The following is an 18676-nucleotide window of genomic DNA, read 5'->3' as shown; positions in this document are numbered from 1 at the left end:
TTTATTCTCTGTGCTATAGTTGAACTCTGCTCTGTGAACGTCCTGTGTTCTCTACTGACCCCTGTGATTCTCCCACGAGCGTGTTGACTGTGGTCATTCTTGTCTGGAGGAAATGATGTACGTTTTTGTAGCACCTTTTCACAAATGCAGGGTGCCCCAAGTGTTTTACAGTGAGTGCTTAAAACTTCTCCGAGAAGCAGCTGTGTGCCAGTGACCAGATTGCCCATTCTTGTGTGTGAGGGGGAAACGGTGTCTGGATCAGAATCAGATTTATTGTCACTGACTTGTATATCATGAAATTTGTTGTTTTGCATCAGCAATACAGTGCAAAAGTATAACATTATTATAAATTACAAAAAAAGCAAAAATAAGGAATAACGAGGTAGTGTTCAAGGGTTCATGGACCGTTCAGAAATCTGATGGCGGAGGGGAAGAAGCTGTTCTTAAATCATTGACTGTGGGTCTTCAGGCTCCTGTACCACCTCCTTGATGGTAGTAACGAGAAGAGGGCATGTCCTAGATGGTGAGGGTCCTTAGTGATGGATGCCACCTTCTTGAGGCACCACCTCATGATGTCCTTGATGGTCGGGAGGTTTGTGCCCGTGGGGAACTCTCTGCTCTTCACAAGTAGTGCCCTGAGATCTTTTGCAGTTGATTGCAGAGGCTGTCTGGGCCACAGACTTCTATTTTTTTTTACATTCAGTAGCTCATTTCCCTTTGTGGGATCTTGCTGTATTGGGACATTACTTGTGTGTCACCAAGTGTGGTATGTTGTAGACCGTGGGTGCGTTTATAAACAGTCCCGTCACTTGCTTCACACCTTTTCAGAAGGTCAGAAAATAGTGGGGAAACGCTCAGCAGGTCAGGCAGCGTCTGTGGAACGAGAAACAAGAGTTAATACTTTATTTCTGGGACAATTGATCAGATCTGCTGAGCTTTTCCAGCATTTTATCTCTGGTTTCCAGCATCTGCGGTCTTGCTCTTGATTTCCTTTTATGCTTTAGGAAGGGTTTAGGTTGGTTTCTGATGACTTACTGGAGCGGTTCCAAGCATGAATGCCAGGAGACACTGAAGCAGCTGGAGGGGTTCTCCTTGGGATGGAGTTCGTTGTAAGAGTTTCGACAGGGAGTGCTTTGCACTGGGTGGAGGCTTTGGAGAGGGTGCAGAAGAGGTTCACCAGGATGCTACTTGGGTTAGAGGGTATTAGCTATAAGGAGAGGTTGGACAAACTTGGGTTGTTTTCTCTGGAGGCTGAGGGGAGACCTGATAGAAGTTTGTAAACTTGAGAGGCGTAGATAGGGTAGACAGAATCTTTTTCCCAGGGTAGAAATGTCAAATAATTGTGGGCATGCATGCATTTAAAGGTGGGGGAGTTTAAAGGGGATGTGTGGCTAAATTTTGTTCTGCACACAGAGCGGTGGGTGCCTGGAGTGGGCTGCCAGGGAAAGTGGTGGAAGCAGAGTTTGAGGCATTTAGACAGGTATGTGCACAGGCAAGGAGTGGAGGGATGTAGCCCATGTGCAAGCAGATGTACAGTTTAACTTGGCATCGTGCTTGGGCTGAAGGAACTGTTCCTGTGCTATACTGTTCTATGTACTAGGGAGTGTTGGAGCTCAGAGTCTGGGCAAAATGTATTGAGTAGGGTTAAAGAGGACACAAATTTGAAACTGCTTGGTTCTAAAACATAGAACAGAACAGGACCTTTGGCCCACAATGTTGTGCCAACATAGCTATTCCCTTCTGCCTACAGAATGCCCATATCCCTCTTATATTCCTCTTTCATGTGCCCATCCAAGCCCTTTTGAAAGCCCCCAATGAGTTTGCCTCCACCACCCTATCAGGCAACGCATTGCAGGCATCCACCACTCTCTCAGTTTAAAAAAAAACGTACCCCTCACATCTGTTCTGAACCTACCCCCCTCGCCTTAAATGCATGCCCTCTGGTATTGGAAAGTAGTAAAACTTGGCCACACATCCCCTTTAAACCCCCCCCCCCAGCTTTAAATGTATGTATGCCTGTGAGTATTTGACTCCCACTGCCTTCCCTGATGGGGTCCTCTCCTGCTAGGAGTAGGAGCTCCAATTTCAGTAGGGAGAGGGTCAAAGGAGGAGTCTTGAGTCTTGTCTAATTTTGCAAAGGGTGTGATTTCACTTGGATGTGGCCACTCATACAGTCTCCTCTGGGTAAAATTTATTTTTTTTAGCACAATTAATGCGCATTTGGTTTCCCCCAGTTATCTTTAATTAAAGCTTGCTGTGCTCTCTTTCCTCGTTCTTTAGTTATCTGGTGGAGGGCGGATTGGATGTGAGGCCTGGACTTCCAAAGGCCCTGTAGTGTCATCTTAAACAAAGCTTCTCAAAATACTGCCTTTTTTACTGACACTGATTTAGCAATGTCCTGTCACAGGGCTCCCTGAAGAGTAGTGGAAGTTGCTGGTTTGCAGAAGTTGCATCCTTGCAGACCAGGGCCACCTCTGACCTAGGAAATTCTTGGAGCAGCACTCGGGCTGTTCCTCGTGCACGTGTGGGCTGGCAGTGAAGAGGCTGTAAGGTTTGGCCAATGCGTCTGAAAATTCCCAGTTACCTGCTATCACAGGGGTCTGAACGTGGGGCAGAAATTGACCCAAACCTGACTACAGGCCATAGTTAGCACCACTAATGTCCCACCACTCCCCGCTTCCTTCCTGTAACAATCCCACACTATTTTTGTGCCAAAGAAAAGAACTAACCATGAGGCCACTGTAACAGCATGATGACTGTTACTGGATAATAGGCAGAGTTCTGCAGAGGTACAAATTCAAATTCCATTGTGGACGATGGGAATTTAAATTCAAGTAATTAAATCTGGAAGCCAGAAACCTCAATTGCAATCATTGAACAAAAAAAACTATCTTGTTCACCGATGTTTGCATGGTTTGGCTTGTACAGTGTTTGACTCCAGTTGACACTTAACTGCTTTCCTAGGTTGGGGGCAATTAGGAATGGGCAGGATATGCCAGTGATATTAACATCCTGTGAATAAATCAATTAAAAAATTCCCATTTTAAATCTGAGGCTGTGCCAATCGAGAGCTCTGGGTAACAATTAGGAAAGCAGGTGGTATGTTTATTGCAAGTGGATTTGGTTAAGAATAAGGACATCTTGCTGCAATTATGTAGAACCCCAGCGAGATGGCACCTGGAATATTGTCCGAAGGTCTGGTCTCCTCATCTAAGTAAGGAGGTACCTGTTGTAGGGGGAGTGCAGCAAAGATTCACCAGGTCGATTCCAGCGATGGTGGGTCTGTCCTAGGAGGTGAGATTAAACAGAATGACCTTGAACCCTGAACTTGGAAGAATACTAGATTTGTATTTGAATTAGTTTTTGTCATATACACCAGGGTGTAATGAAATTCCTTGCCTGCGTGAAGCTCAGGGTAAAGCAGTGTACAGTAAGTACAACGAGTACAAAACAGCAGAATGGTGCACGGTACACTTGTACAATCTGAAAGTAGTGCAAAAAGGAGTGCTAAAGTGACAATAACGGAAGAGGTGGAATTAAGAGTCTGAGACCATGGCAGCCCCACCGGGAAGGGGATGTGAAGGAGGTGATTGGTTTAGGAGTCCGATAGCAGTGGGGAAGAAGCTGTTCCTGAGTCTGGATGTCCGGGCTTTCAAGCTCCTGTATCTTCTCCCAGAAGGTAGAAGAGAGAAAAGAGAGGCAGGCATCCTTGACAATACCGTTGGCCTTCCTGAAGCAACGCACGGTGAAGATAAGAGATCAGAAACAGAATTTTTGCAGCGTAGATGTGGAGTTTGTGTTTTCAGAGGCTGGTGTGGCCTGAAGTCAAGGACCAGTCTCGGAATAAGGGATTGGCCATTTGAGACCAAAATTTCTTTCCCTGGGGAGTAGTGAATCTTTGACAGTCAGTCTCCCCTATGACTAATTCCGTAGGGTTGACTGACTGCCATAGGGTTGACTGATCATCTTTGATCACACTCAGTGACTGAGCTGCCACAACCCTGTAGCGCGTTCAAAGCTGCGATAGATTTTTGGATATCGAGGAACAAGGGATGTAGGAAAGTGGAGCTGAGGTAGGAGATACTACGGAATGGTGCGCGGGGATACAGGGCAGCTCCTTCTGTTTCCGATGTTCACGTAGTCCTGCTTCCTTTCCCCAGGTCGCTGCGCCCCAATGAAGAGCATCTCTAGCAGCCTGAAGGAGACGATGAACCCACACGACATTGTCCAGGACGCCATCCACAACTTCTCGCCTGCCTACCAGCAGTACACCCAACAGTCCACCCTGGACCACGGCACACCTTGGCATAAAGGGCACATGGTCTCCCGCACGCACAGCACCGCCAGCATCCGCGACACGGAGAAGACCCTCCTGCTGAGCTCGGACGACGAGTTCTGAGCCTCCCCTCCTTTGGGAGGAGCAGGGGGCCGGCAGTAAGTAGCCTCTCGCCTGGCTGCCTTTCAAACCTCGGGCAGTGAAGGGCCCTTGTCGACTGTGAAGAAGACAGCTGGGGGCCGTTTTATCTGCTCGTTAATCTAAAGCGACCGGTCTACACAACTGATGGAAATTGGCTTTTAAATTTGTTTTAACCCATCGTTCTGTGGTCAAGCACGAGTTGCATTTGGATATAAAGAGTTGGATCTTTGTTTCCTGAATGAAGGATATTAACTTGTGCTGGCCACCTTGACATTTGTTTTAAGAGTTTAAACATCTTATTTTAAATGTGTTGGGATTGTTGTGTTCTTAGGTAGTTAATTAACAACGAAATGGGAAGTTGTAGCAGGGACAGGATGTTTCGAGTCTGTCCCATGGAGGATGCAGGGCACGGGCCTGGGGCCGGGACACCTTGAGCCAGAGGCCAGACTGTTATCTGGTGCTGGCAACTTGCTATCCATTCCAATACAGTTGGGTTTTGGACCCCAGGCAGGAGGCTACAAGGGAAGCTTTGCCCCTTGCTTGCATTGTGACCTTCTACCCACTTCTGAGCCCTTCTTTCTCTCCAAGGGATTTAACTGGAAGTTTCCAATGTTCTCTCCCTCTGCGCGGAGTGGGGAAGGACATGGGGAGCTCTGTAGTTACTGGGACCTCAAGACTGCTTTCCATGAGCAGTGCTGGAACTGACAACCATCTCTCCCTGTGCCTCGCCAGTTCCTCCCCCCAACACCACGTGACTTTTCCCCACACATGCTTGGGATCTGGCCCGACCACAGGCTCTTGCTGCTTCAGGCAAGTCTAGGCATGAGCAGCCATTTTGAAATGTTGGAGGGCAGATCCCAATCAAATTTTGTTTTGTTGTAACCATTTATTCTTCATTTGTTATTTGATGAAAATGTAAATGTTCTTTATCGAGTGTTTTATTGACTGGATGGCATTGACCAAGTGTAACCTGGGGCACCATTGGTGAGCTGGGATGGGAATGGCTGGGTGAAAAGTGTGAAGCCAGTTTGTCTTCCTCCATTATCCCCAGGACCTGCCAAAGGAATTGGATTAAAATGACCCTGTATCTGAGCTTTCTTAGCATTTTGTTTTGCATGTTATTTTGTAGGTGCAATTTTCAGCCATTACATGGTGCCAAACCTGACCCTGCAAACTCTCCTGGACCCAGGAACCAAACCTGACCTTGTGTGAATTGCACACTGCTTGGTGTCTTCAACCAGTAAGCTGGCAGTAGGACTGTGCACAGGCTTGCTCTACAGTAAGGCTTGGCACCTGAAGACCCAGCTCCCCCTTGCCATAAAGCAAATGCAGCAGATGCTGGAAACCTGAAATAAATTCAGAGAATGTTGAATTTGTGGTGCAGCCTGACCTGAGTATCTCCAGAATTCTCTGTTTTTATTTCAGCTTCCCCATCACTTGTCCTTCTACAGTAAACCTAAAACACCACCTAGGGGTAAGCACGCGCTGTGCAGGAAAGTTGGTGTTAAGTTCATTCCAGCATGCTTAAGGGCCAAGACCTTGCCAATCTAACTGTTGGTCTCTCAATGATCGAGCAGGGCGTTGAGAGAGGAGATGCTAATAATGATGGTCTCTTTCGTCCTGTTTTGTTAGCAGTGCAGTGATTGGTGGCTGAATTTGCATCTGTTGAGGGATTGGGTGAGTGTATTGTATCTCCATGGTACCCAGTTTGGTTCTTTCTATTTGGCTTCAGGCAACCACGTGATGGTTGGAAACTGGGATCTCAGTCACACGTCACTCAGTCACTCGGTCTCAAAGGCAAGTGATATGCATTTTAGTTGTTGCCAGGACAACGATATTAAGGAACAAATAATTTCCCACTGTATACTACAGAAGTAAAATGGATCCAATCTTGTTGCCTCTTGACTAAATTTTTTTGGTTTAAGTTGTCTTTTTATTTTACACACTAACCTTGATTTTAATCTGTTCACTGCCATATGCTTTCACTGCTTGTAAATAGTAGCGAAATCCTCAATGGATTATTTGTACCCCTGTTGTCTAGTATTTCTTGCCCCATATTAAGGTGATTCTGGCCCTTGTGATCTGACTTTCTACCTACTTCTGGGCTATTCTTTCTCTTCAAGGGATTTAACTGGAATGTTTTTTATGCTTCTGCTTTCTCTGGGCAGAGAGTTGGGATGCAGTGAGTTATCAGGACACCCCAATGGCTGCAAGCCACCAACATCCATTCTGTGGCAAGAGGCTCGTGGTAGTCAGATCCCAACAGACTTCCTCTCCTTTCCAAGGATGAGGCAAATTTTAAAAAAAAAATGCCCTGTGGATGGATCTGTCACTGAAGACTTTGAAAGTGAGCAGGAAATTGAATGTTGAAGAGTGACGTACAGCAGAGGAGCCCACTCCGATTTGCACTAAGCACCTCATTGCCTGTGAAGTGTTTTTGGGGTGCTCTGAGAGGGATGTGAAGGAGGCTATGGAAATGCAGGTCTGTGGCAGCAGCTTGCTTGCCCCACAGTGCTTGGCTGACCAGTTTGGATTTGAGTTACTGAATCGTTAACCAGGGAAGGTGACTTATCAACCAGCATCGCCCTCTACTGGTGTTCTGCACATCATAACACTGGTGTATTTTTGTACCAGACCCCCTTTTTTTAGTCTGACCCGATGATGAAATGTGGCGAGAATTCCTGCTGCTTTTCCCTTGCCTGTTGGGAATGAGTTGGAGTACGGGACCAGATTCCATGTGCACGCCCCCAGGAGAAGGATCAGGCAGCCTCGGTGCTCTGCTGGCCATTCCCGGCTCACGTGGCACCCTCTACCCATTGCTCCCAGGGTATGTTCTCACCCAATAAGACTGTGTCCTTGATCACCCTGTTCATAAGCCAAAGGAGTTGCAACCCTTCCTGCCTCAACGCCAGCCGGTATCCAAAATTGGTTTCGCATAGACTTCCTTTCCCCCTTCACTGAAGCCAGATATCTCATCTGTGTTGTAGTTTGGCCTGACCTCGTTCTCCACGTTCCAATATAGCCACCACAGAGATGAAGATTCTATTCCTTTACAAGTTTGGATCCTGTCATCTTGTACCTTTTGAAATTAAATATAACTTGGCTATTATTTTGCAAGCAGGAAAGATGGGATTGGTTTGTATGTTTTTGTTTGAGAAATTGTGAATGTTTCATTGCTTTCTTGCCCTGTTCATTATTTTCTTGGACTTGGGAGTGGTTTGGTTGACCCTTGTGTCAAAAGCTTGCATGGGACAGTGATCTAGGAATGTACTTGCCCCATTGAGGGGCAATGTTCAAGGCCTGTGTCATCCTGATCCTTCAATAGTCAACCAGAGAAGTAAACCTCTCTTTTTACAACACAAGGAGGCCATTTGGCCTAATGGGCCCATGCTAGGTCATAGGAGAGCAATCCCATCAGTTCCATTTACCCTTCTGATTTCCATGTCCTGCTGCAACAGGTTCTCTTTAACAGATGCCCAATAATTTCCCCTTTGATTCACCTTTCCACTTACCCTGGGGGGTAACTTACACTAGCCAGTCGATCACTAACCCAACCTAATCGATTTTTGGGCAAGGTGGACTTCACCCTGGGGCTCTACTGAAACGTCCTTCTCAAAGGCAAGTGATATGCATTTTAGTTGTTGCTAGGGCAATGATATTCAGGAACAAATAATCTCCCGCTGTCAACTACAGAAGTAAAATGGATCCAATCTTGTTGCCTCTTGACTAAATTTTGTTGGTTTGAGGTGCTTTTTTTTTTAAAACACTAAGCTTGATTTTAATTTGTTCACTGCCATATGCTCTCACTGCTCTTAAAGGAGTAGCTAAATCCTCAATGGATTATTTGTACCCCTGTTGTCTAGTATTTGTTGCCCCATATTGAGGCCATGCTTGATCCAAATGCTGGCAGAGTTGTCTAGTTTAAGTGTGGTCTACACCCACCAGGGCAAGCTACTGAGCCCAATCGTTCAATGAATCTGAGGGTCCATAGGCTTTATCTATCCTCAGCCCATTATTTCCCCACATGTCCACCCTGAATATGGATCTCCAACAGTCTGCCTGCCATCAAAATATCCTCAGACAATGAATCATTTGTGCTCAGTTAGTGAGTTGAGTTTTCCACAGATAATTTTCCTGCAAATGCTAGTGTTTTTTGTTAAACAAGTTTTTCTCTCCTGATTTGCTTCACAGGGAGTATCTTCCTGATCCATGTTCCAATATGGAAAAGTAATGTTCCCTTCAGCCTTCCTGGATTTCACCTGTTCTGACTTAAGGCAATTGCTTGAGGAAAAATACTGGCTATTGGCACCTTTGTCTATAACAATGTTCCTGTGCAGGTTTGAGGATGAGGTACCTTTTTAAATAGAAAGTCAGTCAACCTCTTGCCCCATTCTTTAGATGTAAATGACGAATTGTCCTTTCCCTTCGATTCCGCTGTGTGCATTGGGATGTGGCTTTGCACAAGTGAGGAGGTTGGTTGCTTTTCGGCCAAATGATAGCTGCTGTCCTCCTCTCACGAGTGTACTTTGGAGTAACTGCGTTTTGAGGGTAAATTTTTTTTTTTTTTGTTTTGTATATTTGAAGAGTCAAACTGTGCAGCTCCTACCTCTGGTTTCGACTGGGGACCCTGTGGGTAACCGGCCCTTTCCGAATTTTTCTGCAGGGTCCCAAAGATAGCCCGGAGGCTGGTGTCTGCGGACTGATGGGGACGGGATGGAGGAGGGATGACGATGTATTTATGGGATTGTGGTGTGATATTGTACATAATATATATATTGAAATGTATGATATAAAGATGACAGAAACACCTAGTTTTGTATCTTTAGCCGTCATTTGTGTATAAGCTCAAGGAAACTGCTTCTATTTTGGTTCTTGTGACGTTTCTCCTCTACAGAAGTTAATAAAAGATCTTATACTGATTTTTGTCATTGCTTTTGAAACTAAAGTTAATTTGGGGGAAGATTTGAGATCTTTTGAAAGGCTTTGAGCAGTACAGTGGTACCTGCTGACCCACAGGTCCAAGGACCCAGGTTCAGTCCTGACCTCTGGTGCTGTCTGTGTGGAGTTTGCATGTTCTCCCTGTGACCACGTGGGTTTTCCCCTGGTGGTTTTGGTTTCCTCCAACATTCCAAAGGAGTGCGGGTTGGTCGTTGAATGGCCGCTGTAAATAGTTACATAAGAAGTGGGAGCAGGAGTCGGCTGTCTGGCCCATCGAGCCTGCTCCGCCATTTAATAAGATCATGCCTGATCTGGCTGTGGACTCAAATCCACCTACCTGCCTTTTCCCCATAATCCTTCCCCTACTTTGCAAAAATCTAGCTGTGTCTTAAATATGTTTAATGAGGTAGCCTTCACTGCTTCCCTGGGCAGAGAATTCCACAGATTCACTGAGACACAAGTGATTCTGCAGATGCTGGAATCTGGAGCAATGCACACAAAGTGCTGGAGGAACTCAGCAGGTCAGGCAGCATATGTGGAGGGAAATAAACAGTTGATGTTTTGGCTGTTTATTTCCCTCCATAGATGCTGCCTGACCTGCTGGGTTCCTCCAGCACTTTGTCTGTGTTCCACAGGTTCACTACTCTCTGGAAAAAGCAATTTTGGCATAGAGCACTACCCTTTGGCCCATAATGTTGTGCCAACATTTTATCCTGATCTATCTAACCCTTCCCTCCCACATAGCCCCCTATTTTTCTATCATTCATGTGGCTACCTAAGAATGTCTTAAATGTTCCTAATGTATCTGCCTCCACAACCTCTGCCGGTAGTGCTTTCCACATACCCACCACTGTGTTTTTAAAAAAAAAACAAAACTTACCCCTGACATCCCCCTTGTACCTTCCTTCAATCACCTTAAAATTATGTCCACTTGTGTTAGCCATTGTCGCCCTGGGAAAAAGTCTCTGACTGTCCACTCGATCTATGCCCCTTATCATCTTGTTCACCTCTATCAAATCACCTCTCATCCTCATCCTCCTCTCCAAAGAGAAAAGCCCTAGCTCACTCAACCTATCTCCGTTCTAATAAGTTTCTCCTAATTTCCGTCCTAAATCTACTCCCCCGAATCTTGAGGCTATGTCCCCTAGTCTCACTTTCTAGTAGAAACAACTTTCCTGCCTCTATCTTACCTATCCCTTGCATGATTTTATGTTTCTATAAGATCCCCTCTCATTCGCCTGAATTCCAGCGAGTACAATCCCAGGTGACCTTATCTCTCCTCGTAGGCTAACCCCCACATCTCTGGAATCAACTAGGTGACCCTCCTCTGCACTGCCTCCAAAGCCAGTACATCTTTTCTCAAAAGATATATGGGGGGTGGCGGTTGTCAGGGAATGTGGAGGGAATAAATCACAGGGAACCTCAGCGGGGTAATGGAATTGCTCTGTCAGCTGAACCAATGGGCTGAAGTGGCATCCTGCCTTGCAAGGAGAAGGGGAGGAATTGTGGAGGGAAGGGCTGGAGCAGTAGGGAGGGGGAGAAGGTGTCATTTATGGAGCTACTTGTGGTAGAAGCCACCCACTGCTTCAACTTATTGATAAGATATTTATTTATTAGTCACACGTACATCAAAACACACAGTGAAATACATCTTTTTGCCTTGCTAAGAATGTGCTGGGGGGCAGTCCGCAAGTGTCGCCACTCTTCCAGCGCCAACATAGCATACCCTCGGCTCCTAACCCGTACGTCTTTGGAATGTGGGAGGAAACCGGAGCACCCAGAGGACGCCCACGCAGACACGGGGAGAACGTACAAACTCCTTACAGGCAGCAGCGGGAATTGAACCCGGGTCGCTGGTGCTGTAACAGCGTTACGCTAACCGCTATGCTACCGTGCTGCTCCACTAGCCTGGTGCTGGCTTAATGTTTGCTTCAGAGATTAGTCGTGGGTCCATGTGGGGGAGCCCCTAGAAGTTCAAGCACTGTCCCAGTCCAGGACTCTGGCCATTCCACTGGGTAGGTTTCCCTCCCTGAAAGATCATGCACTGCAACAAGTCGGGGACTGCTCCTGGCCCAGTGGTTGGCTCGTTCAGAGACTCCAAACCTGTGCTGTAGAGGTTGCCCTCAATACATTGAAGAGTGGTTCCTGCTGTGACTGTGGAGACAGCTGCTGGACTTCTGTTACCTCCGTTGGGGCTGTGTGAAGGGTCGTTGGTTTTGTGCAGCACAGTGGCGCAGGTAGTAGAGCCGCCGCCCCTCAGCACCAGGGACCCCAGGTTCGATCCTGACCTCGGGTGCTGTCTGTGTGCAGTTTGCATGTTCTCCCGGTGACGGCATAGGTTTCTTCATGGTGCTCCAGTTTGCTCCCACGTCCCAAAAATGTGAGAGTTGGCAGGTTAATTGACTGCTCTAAGATGCTCCTGGTGTGTAGGTGAGTGGTAGGATGTGGGGGACAGTAAAATGGGTTAGAATAAGATTAATGTAGAAATGGGTGGTTGGTGTGGACTTGGTGGGCTGAATGTATAATGAGAATGAACCTTTTATGTTTTTCTCTTGCTAAAATAAATCTCTTGTTCTTCAATGTACTTCGGAGTAACTGTGTTGGGAGCTAACTTTTTTATAATGTTAACCATTGCAGACACACTTTATTTTTAGATGATTTTAATTACATTCAATTGATGTCACCCATGTGTTGTAGGTTGGAGCAGATACGATGGGTCTGGAGAGGGTACAAAGTTCTCTGTGTTGGAAATGACAATGCAAGGGTTAAATCAGGAAATACTACTTCATTCTGAAAATGGGGTAAGTGTGGATGGGACTCTCCAAGAAGTTGAAGCTTCAGTCGAAAATTTCGAGACCTGATTGGCTTTTTTTAAGTTAATATTTGAGGGTACTATACTGCTGCAAAACAACAAATTTCACGTCATATGTCAGTGATAATAAATCTGATTCTGGTATGGAACCAAGGTGTGTAAATCATGTTGTGTACTCCTCCAGTTAAATAGCTAAGCCCACTTAAGAGGCCTGCTCCTGTGGTTCAAACCACAATCATTTGATTTAGGAAGTATTTGCCCCGCCTCTGGGTCGAATCGCTGGGGCCCCTCCTAATAGTTCCCCAGCTCCAGTGTTGCATTCACTGTGACTAAACAGCAGTTTCCAAGCAACTCTACTGCAGAGTCGTTGCCAAGGTTGGGAGGAGGCGAAAAACAGATGAGTCATCATGAGGAAACTGAAACAGAAACAGCAGTGGTTCCTTTATGGTAGGGAGCAGTACAAGTTTCCTTGTAATTAGAAGATATTTGCGACAGAGGGAGTGCATTCTTGGGATGGGGTGTTGTCCTTTGATTAATCAAACTCTTTTCTTGAGTTCAGGAGAATGAAGGGTGATCTCATTTGAGGCACTTCTTGCCTGTGTTGAAGCAGGGAGGATGGTTCGCTGGTTTAGAATCAGGGGTCACAATTTCAAAAGTAAGGGCTTGGCCATTTGTGTCTGAGATGAGAGGGATTTTTTTTACCCAAGATGGGGGGGTGGGTGGTGGTAAATCTCTCCCGGAGGAGGGCTGTGGAGGCTCGGTCATTATATGGTGGCATAGTGCAGCAGGTAGTACTGCTGCCTCCCAGCTCCAGTGGTCCAGGTTCAATCCTGTCCTCTGGTGCTGTCTGTGTGCAGTTTTTGTACGTTCTCCCTGTGGGTTTCCTCCCATATCCCAAAGATGTGCTGATTGATGAGTTAATTAACCGCTGTAAATTGCCCGGAGTGTGTAGGTGAGTGGTAAATCAGGGGGAGTTAAGATTTCTTTATCAGTCAGATGTACATTGAAACACAGTGAAATGCATCTTTTGTGTAGAATGTTCTGGGGGAAGCCCGCTAGCGTTGCCACACTGGCGACCCGGGTTCAATCCCGGCCGCTGTCTGTAAGGAGTTTGTCCATTCTCCCTGTAACTGCGTGGGTTTCCTCCGGGTGCTCCGGTTTCCTCCCACATTCCAAAGGTGTACGGTTTAGGAAGTTGTGGGCAATGTGGGGAGAATAAAATGGGATTAGTGTGGGATTGATGTAAATGGACGGTTGACGGTTGGTGAGGACTTGGTGAGTCAAACGGATTGTTTCTGTGCTATTTGACTCAATGAGATTGATAGATTTTCAGATATTGAGGGATCTGAGGGGGAGCTTTTTTCAACCAGAGAGCAGTGAGTATCTGGAACACACTGCCCGAGAGAGTGGTGGAAGCAGAGTCACTGACAGCAGTTAAGAAGTGTCTAAACAAGTACTTGAATCACCAAGGCATAGAAGGCTGTGGGCCAAGTTCTGGAAGATGGGATTAATTTGGATGGGTGCCCACTGGTCAGCATGGGCAAGGTGGGCTGAATGGCCTATTTCTATGCCGTATGACTCCATAACTAATCCAGGGATAAGCAGTTAATGCAGGAACGTGGCACTGAGGTGAAAAAAAACTCAGTCAGGCGACCTTATTGGATGGTCTACACCTGCTCCTATTTCTCATGTATTGGGTGGTCACAGTGGAAAAGTTTGGCGAGATTGTCATTTGGTGTCCTCCTCCTATTTCCGATGTTGTGGAAATGATTACATGACCACAGTCCTCTATCGAAACAGCTGTGTGGACCCCTGAGCCTAGCCCACCATTCAGTGTGATTGATGTGATCCTCTCGCCTGTCTGGTCCCCATTTCCCTTTGTTGAGACAGAGAAGTGTGAGGAGGGAAGAGGAAATGGAGGAAGCCAGGTAAGGTGAAGGTTGTTCAGAGAAATAATGTCTAAAGGGGGGAGGAAAGAAGTACTTTACACGACGATCAATAGATTTCAATCTGCTGACTACCCAATGTAGCTCCAAGTTATTGGAGCTACGTTGGCCTGGAGCGATCCACACAATGAAGCCCTACTGAGTGGACTCCTTGCAATGAGATGTTGTATGTCAACAAGGCCGGCGACCTCAGTGATCAGATCCAGTGGCAGGGTTGCTGCCACACAGTTCCAGTGACCGGGGTTTAATCCTGACCTCTGGTGCTGTCTGTGTGGAGTTTGGATATTCTCCCTGTGACCTTTTGGGTTTCCTTCCACATCACAAAGATGTCGCGGTTGATGGGTAAATTTGCCCCTACTGTGTAGGTGAGTGGTAGAATCTGGGGGGTGTTGATGGGATGTGCGGAGAATAGGTCACAGGGAAAAATTCAGTGGGGGAATGGGACTGCTTTGTGAGATAGTAGAGACTTGACGGGCAGAATTGCCTCCTTTACTATCACATGGAAATATAGAAATAACAAACCAGAAAATGTCTTCTCTACAAAAATTTGACTGCTTGCCCAATGACTGAGCTGGAAACATAAAAACTGTTGACCCTCTGAATCTCTCATTCAGAAACATTCAAAAACCATTGGAATGCATTAGTTTTTTAAAAAAATATTAACTTTGTAAGTTTCTAAAATGTTAAGCGCTTAAGAACATGCAAAGAAGGGAAGTCAGTGCTGCTTAGCAGATTGTGCGTGGTACAATGATTAGTGAGGATGGTGGGTCATGGGGCAGAATTATGGTGGGGGGGGGGGCGATGAGGGTGAGGGGATGTTCCCATTTTCATTGCTGTCTAACCTGCTAACAATGCAATGAAAGGCAAAGTTGTGAGGAGAGCTTAGTGCAGGAGGGACATGGGTTAAGAAGTTTGGTTTGATTTTGATAGAGGCTATCCATTTCAGAAGGAAAATTGCAAGTTAGGATGTTGTTTAAATGGAGAGTACAGGGAAATCTGGGTGTCCTTAACCACAAAATAATCATGCAGGTACAGCATGCAAAAAGGCAAATCAAATGCTAGCCATTATTGCAAAGAGGGCTGTGCTATATAGGGAATATCTAAGAAAGGATGTGCTGGCGTTGGAGAGGGTCCAAGGATGATCCCGGGAATGAAAGGGTTAAGGTACGAGGAGCGTTTGATGGCTCTGGGCCTGTACTCGCTGGAGTTTAGAAGGGTGGGGGGTGGGGAAGGAATCTCATTGAAACCCACCAAATATTGAAAGGCCTGGATAGAGTGGACATGGAGAGGATGTTCTGGTAGTGGGAGAGTCTAGGACCAGAGGGCACAGCCTCAGAATAGATGGGCGTCCCTTTAGAACAGAGATGAGGAGGAATTTCTTTAGTCAGAGGGTGGTGAATCTGTGGAATTCATTGCCACAGACGGCTGTTGAGGTCAAGTCATTGAGTATACTTAAAGCCGAGATTGATAGGTTCTTGATTAGTAAGGGCATCAAAGGTTACAGAGAGAAGGCAGGCGAATGGGGTTGAGAGGGAAAAATAAATCAGCCATGATCGAATGGCGGAGCAGACTCGAAGGGCCGAATGGCCTAATTCTGCTCCTTTGTCTTATGGTATAAAAGTAGGAAAGTCTTTCTACAGTTGTACATGGTGTTGGTGAGACCACACTTGGAGTACTGTGTCTGTACAGTATTGGCCTCCTTATTTAAAGAGGGATATATTTACATTGGAAGCAGTTGCAAGAAGATTGCTTAGCTTGATGCCTGGGATAAAAGGGTTGTTTTATGAAGGAAGGCTGGGGTTATAGCCATTAGAGTTTAGAGGAAGGAGAGGTGATCTTATTGAAGCATAAGATTGTAAGGGGGCTTGACAGGGTAGACACTGAGAATGTTTTCCTTCTTGGGGGTAATCTAGAACTTGGAGACATTATGCAGGGCATTTCCAAGTCGATTTTGTGCACAAGTTGGAAAATGCACAAAAATCACTTAAGGTGGTGACCATACCTCCACAGTGCGTAGTACATGGCATCAAAAGCACACAAGACTGATAAGAAAGAACAATTACTAGAAGTGAGGGGTGGGGTTAGGAGGAGAAAGGAAACTAGTTCTGCTGTACATAGGAATGAACATATGTACATGCCTCTGCACTTTTGAATTCAATATTATGGGAGTTCGGTCATATGTAGAGGTGTCTACAAGTCAGGCATTCTTAACCCCGGGTGGACTGAAAGGGCAGGCACGGTAGTGTAGCGGTTAGCGTAATACTATTACAGCGCCAGCGACCCGGGTTCAATTCCGGCCACTGTCTGTAAGGATTTTGTACGTTCTCCCCGTGCCTGCGTGGGTTTCCTCCGGGTGCTCCGGTTTCCTCCCACATTCCAAAGACGTACAGGTTAGGAAGTTGTGGGCATGCTATGTTGGTGCTGGAGGTGTGGTGACACTCGTGGGCTGCCCCCCAGAACACTTTACGCAAAAGATGCATTTCACTGTGTGTTCTGATGTGCTTGTGACCAATAAAGATATCTTATCACTTATTTCAGATGGTGGGGAGGAGGAATATTTCTTGGAACGTTGTGAATCTGTAGAATTCTTCACCCACAGAGTGGTAGAGGCCAGTATTGAATATATTCAAGGCATATTTTTGGTTGATAGGGAAGCCTAGGATTATGATGAATGACAGTTATAGGCAGGCGCAGCTAGAATTCTGCATGTCACATTGTGTGACAATTGCTGTATTATGCATGCACCCATGCATTGCCTCTATGTATGTGCACACACAAGGCGTGCCTGAACCCAATGTGTGTGGTAGTTGCCACCCTTTTGTACTGATCAATTATGCTTTAAGTAAAATTCGCTTGTGTAACATGGGAAAACATCGCACCGGATTGGAGAATCTCTGGGTGATGATCCCTGGTGTGGGTCGAGTGTTAGTGTTCACAACCCGCCAGAAGGACTTGGCCAACCGCAAAACCTCCTGCCTCAGAGGCAGAGTGATGTTCAATGAGTCACAGCTTGAAACTGTTACAGCCAAACAACCCTACTCCTACAAGGAAGAAATGAATTACTCTTTTGAAGGTGGAACTGAAGCTATTTACATCGAGGGTCCTTTTTCCACTTCCCCACCCACACCAAAACTGTTATCTGTCTTCAATGAATTTCTGGGTGCTCCGCCATTCGTTTATGGCTGATTTTTTTTGAACCCCCTTCTCCCCATAAACCTTAACCCCCTCCTTACCAATCAAGGACCTGTCAGCCTCTGAACCCCCCACCCCAGTATGATCGTCTGGTCCAATCATTTCCTGTCCTGCAGGGGACCCTGAGCCACTGCGAGATGTGGGCCAAATAAGGGGCCCAATGTTGATTTGCCAAAAGAAGCTGCAGTCGGTGAAGGAAACTCCACTGATTCGCTCTCCCTGATGCTGAGCATCGGAAGCTGAAGCCGCTAGATGTTGTGTGCAGGACAGCGATGTCACAGTGCAGCCTCTTTAATTGCCGTCTCATTCCCAGTCCCTGTGTGATACGCTCCTGGTTTTTCTGTGAGTGAACAACGAAGGTCATAGGTTGCACCTAAAGCTCCAATTGCTACTGACAGCAGTGGAAACACACACTGCATGATCAGTTACGTCATTAGTTGTTCAACTAACACCGGGCTAACATCAGATGGTGACAAATTTCCCAAGGGTGTAGTTTCAGCTCAAAGTGATCACTAACATAGGTGAGAGCATTTATCTCTGCATATATTTTGTATGTACCACAAGTCCAATCTCTCTATTCCAGGGTTGAGGGAGTGTTGCACAGTCAGAGGTGTTCTCTTTTACAGGGACCATTTGCACTCTTGGGTAATGTGGTGGATTTTGAAGTTGGGGCAGGAGTCTGAGGCTCTGTTCTACTGGGACACCTTGCGGTGAGTATGGGTTGGGCAAACAGCAACATGCAGTCATAAAACTTCTTAAGAAAAAGGCCAAGGATCAAGTTGCTGTCAATATTGCAACAGGGAAGTCCTTTGTGTGGGCTGGGAACCTCAAAACTAGCACTGGATTTGACCCTGTGAGATTAAACACTAGCCTTAAAGCTTGGTCACTGGCCTCACTAGCTTACTGTTTCTTCCCCTTCCAGAAAATTCTGACTCCTTGCTAGGGTTAAAGTACAGCGGGCCCCTGCCGTTGATACAATTGCTATTCCTCAGGCAAGAAACAGTCAGTGCCAGTAGTTTATTTGACTGTGGGAGAGATCAGCATCCCATTGTGCTTTAGTAAGACATGAGAAAGTTACCGAAGATAAAAGACCGCAGAGGCTGGAATCTGGAGCAACAAACAATCTGCTGGAGGAACTCAGTGGGCCGAGCAGCGTCTGTGGAGGGGGAAGGGGTCCTGGTGCAGGGCTTTTGCCTGAAACGTCAAAAATTCCTGTTGACTCTCTCACAGATGCTGCTCGGCCCCCCGAGGTCCTCCAGCCGATTGTTTGTTACACGAGGCAGTTCCGGTTTGCCATACTCTGCGGAAAGTGTACGTTGGTCAATGGACAATTTGCTTCAGTCTACCAGGCAGCACCGAGTGAAAGTAAAG

At 46.4% G+C, this 18676-nt stretch overlaps 1 protein-coding gene and 1 long non-coding RNA gene across 4 annotated transcripts in view; both read left to right on the top strand.

Annotated features, from left to right (window-relative positions):
• Positions 1-9337, top strand: part of LOC127585595 (transmembrane protein 184B-like) — a 75436-nt gene extending 66099 nt beyond the window's left edge. For 2 of the 3 annotated variants that reach the window (XM_052043185.1, XM_052043183.1), the window contains one exon: positions 4161-9337. In XM_052043185.1, coding sequence (XP_051899145.1) covers positions 4161-4399 — 239 coding nt within the window. In that variant the 3' untranslated portion in view covers positions 4400-9337. The remainder of the gene's footprint in view (positions 1-4160) is intronic. The other variant, XM_052043184.1, reaches the window with a different exon arrangement.
• Positions 9338-12482: 3145 nt separating this feature from the next.
• Positions 12483-18676, top strand: LOC127585704 (uncharacterized). Its single transcript, XR_007958557.1, has 3 exons — positions 12483-12614; positions 17932-18015; positions 18536-18676. It is a non-coding gene; the product is annotated as an uncharacterized LOC127585704 (long non-coding RNA).

Source organism: Pristis pectinata, chromosome 33, assembly GCF_009764475.1.
Source record: "Pristis pectinata isolate sPriPec2 chromosome 33, sPriPec2.1.pri, whole genome shotgun sequence".
Classification (NCBI taxonomy): Eukaryota; Metazoa; Chordata; class Chondrichthyes; order Rhinopristiformes; family Pristidae; genus Pristis; species Pristis pectinata.
This window is presented reverse-complemented; position numbering and strand designations above follow the sequence as displayed.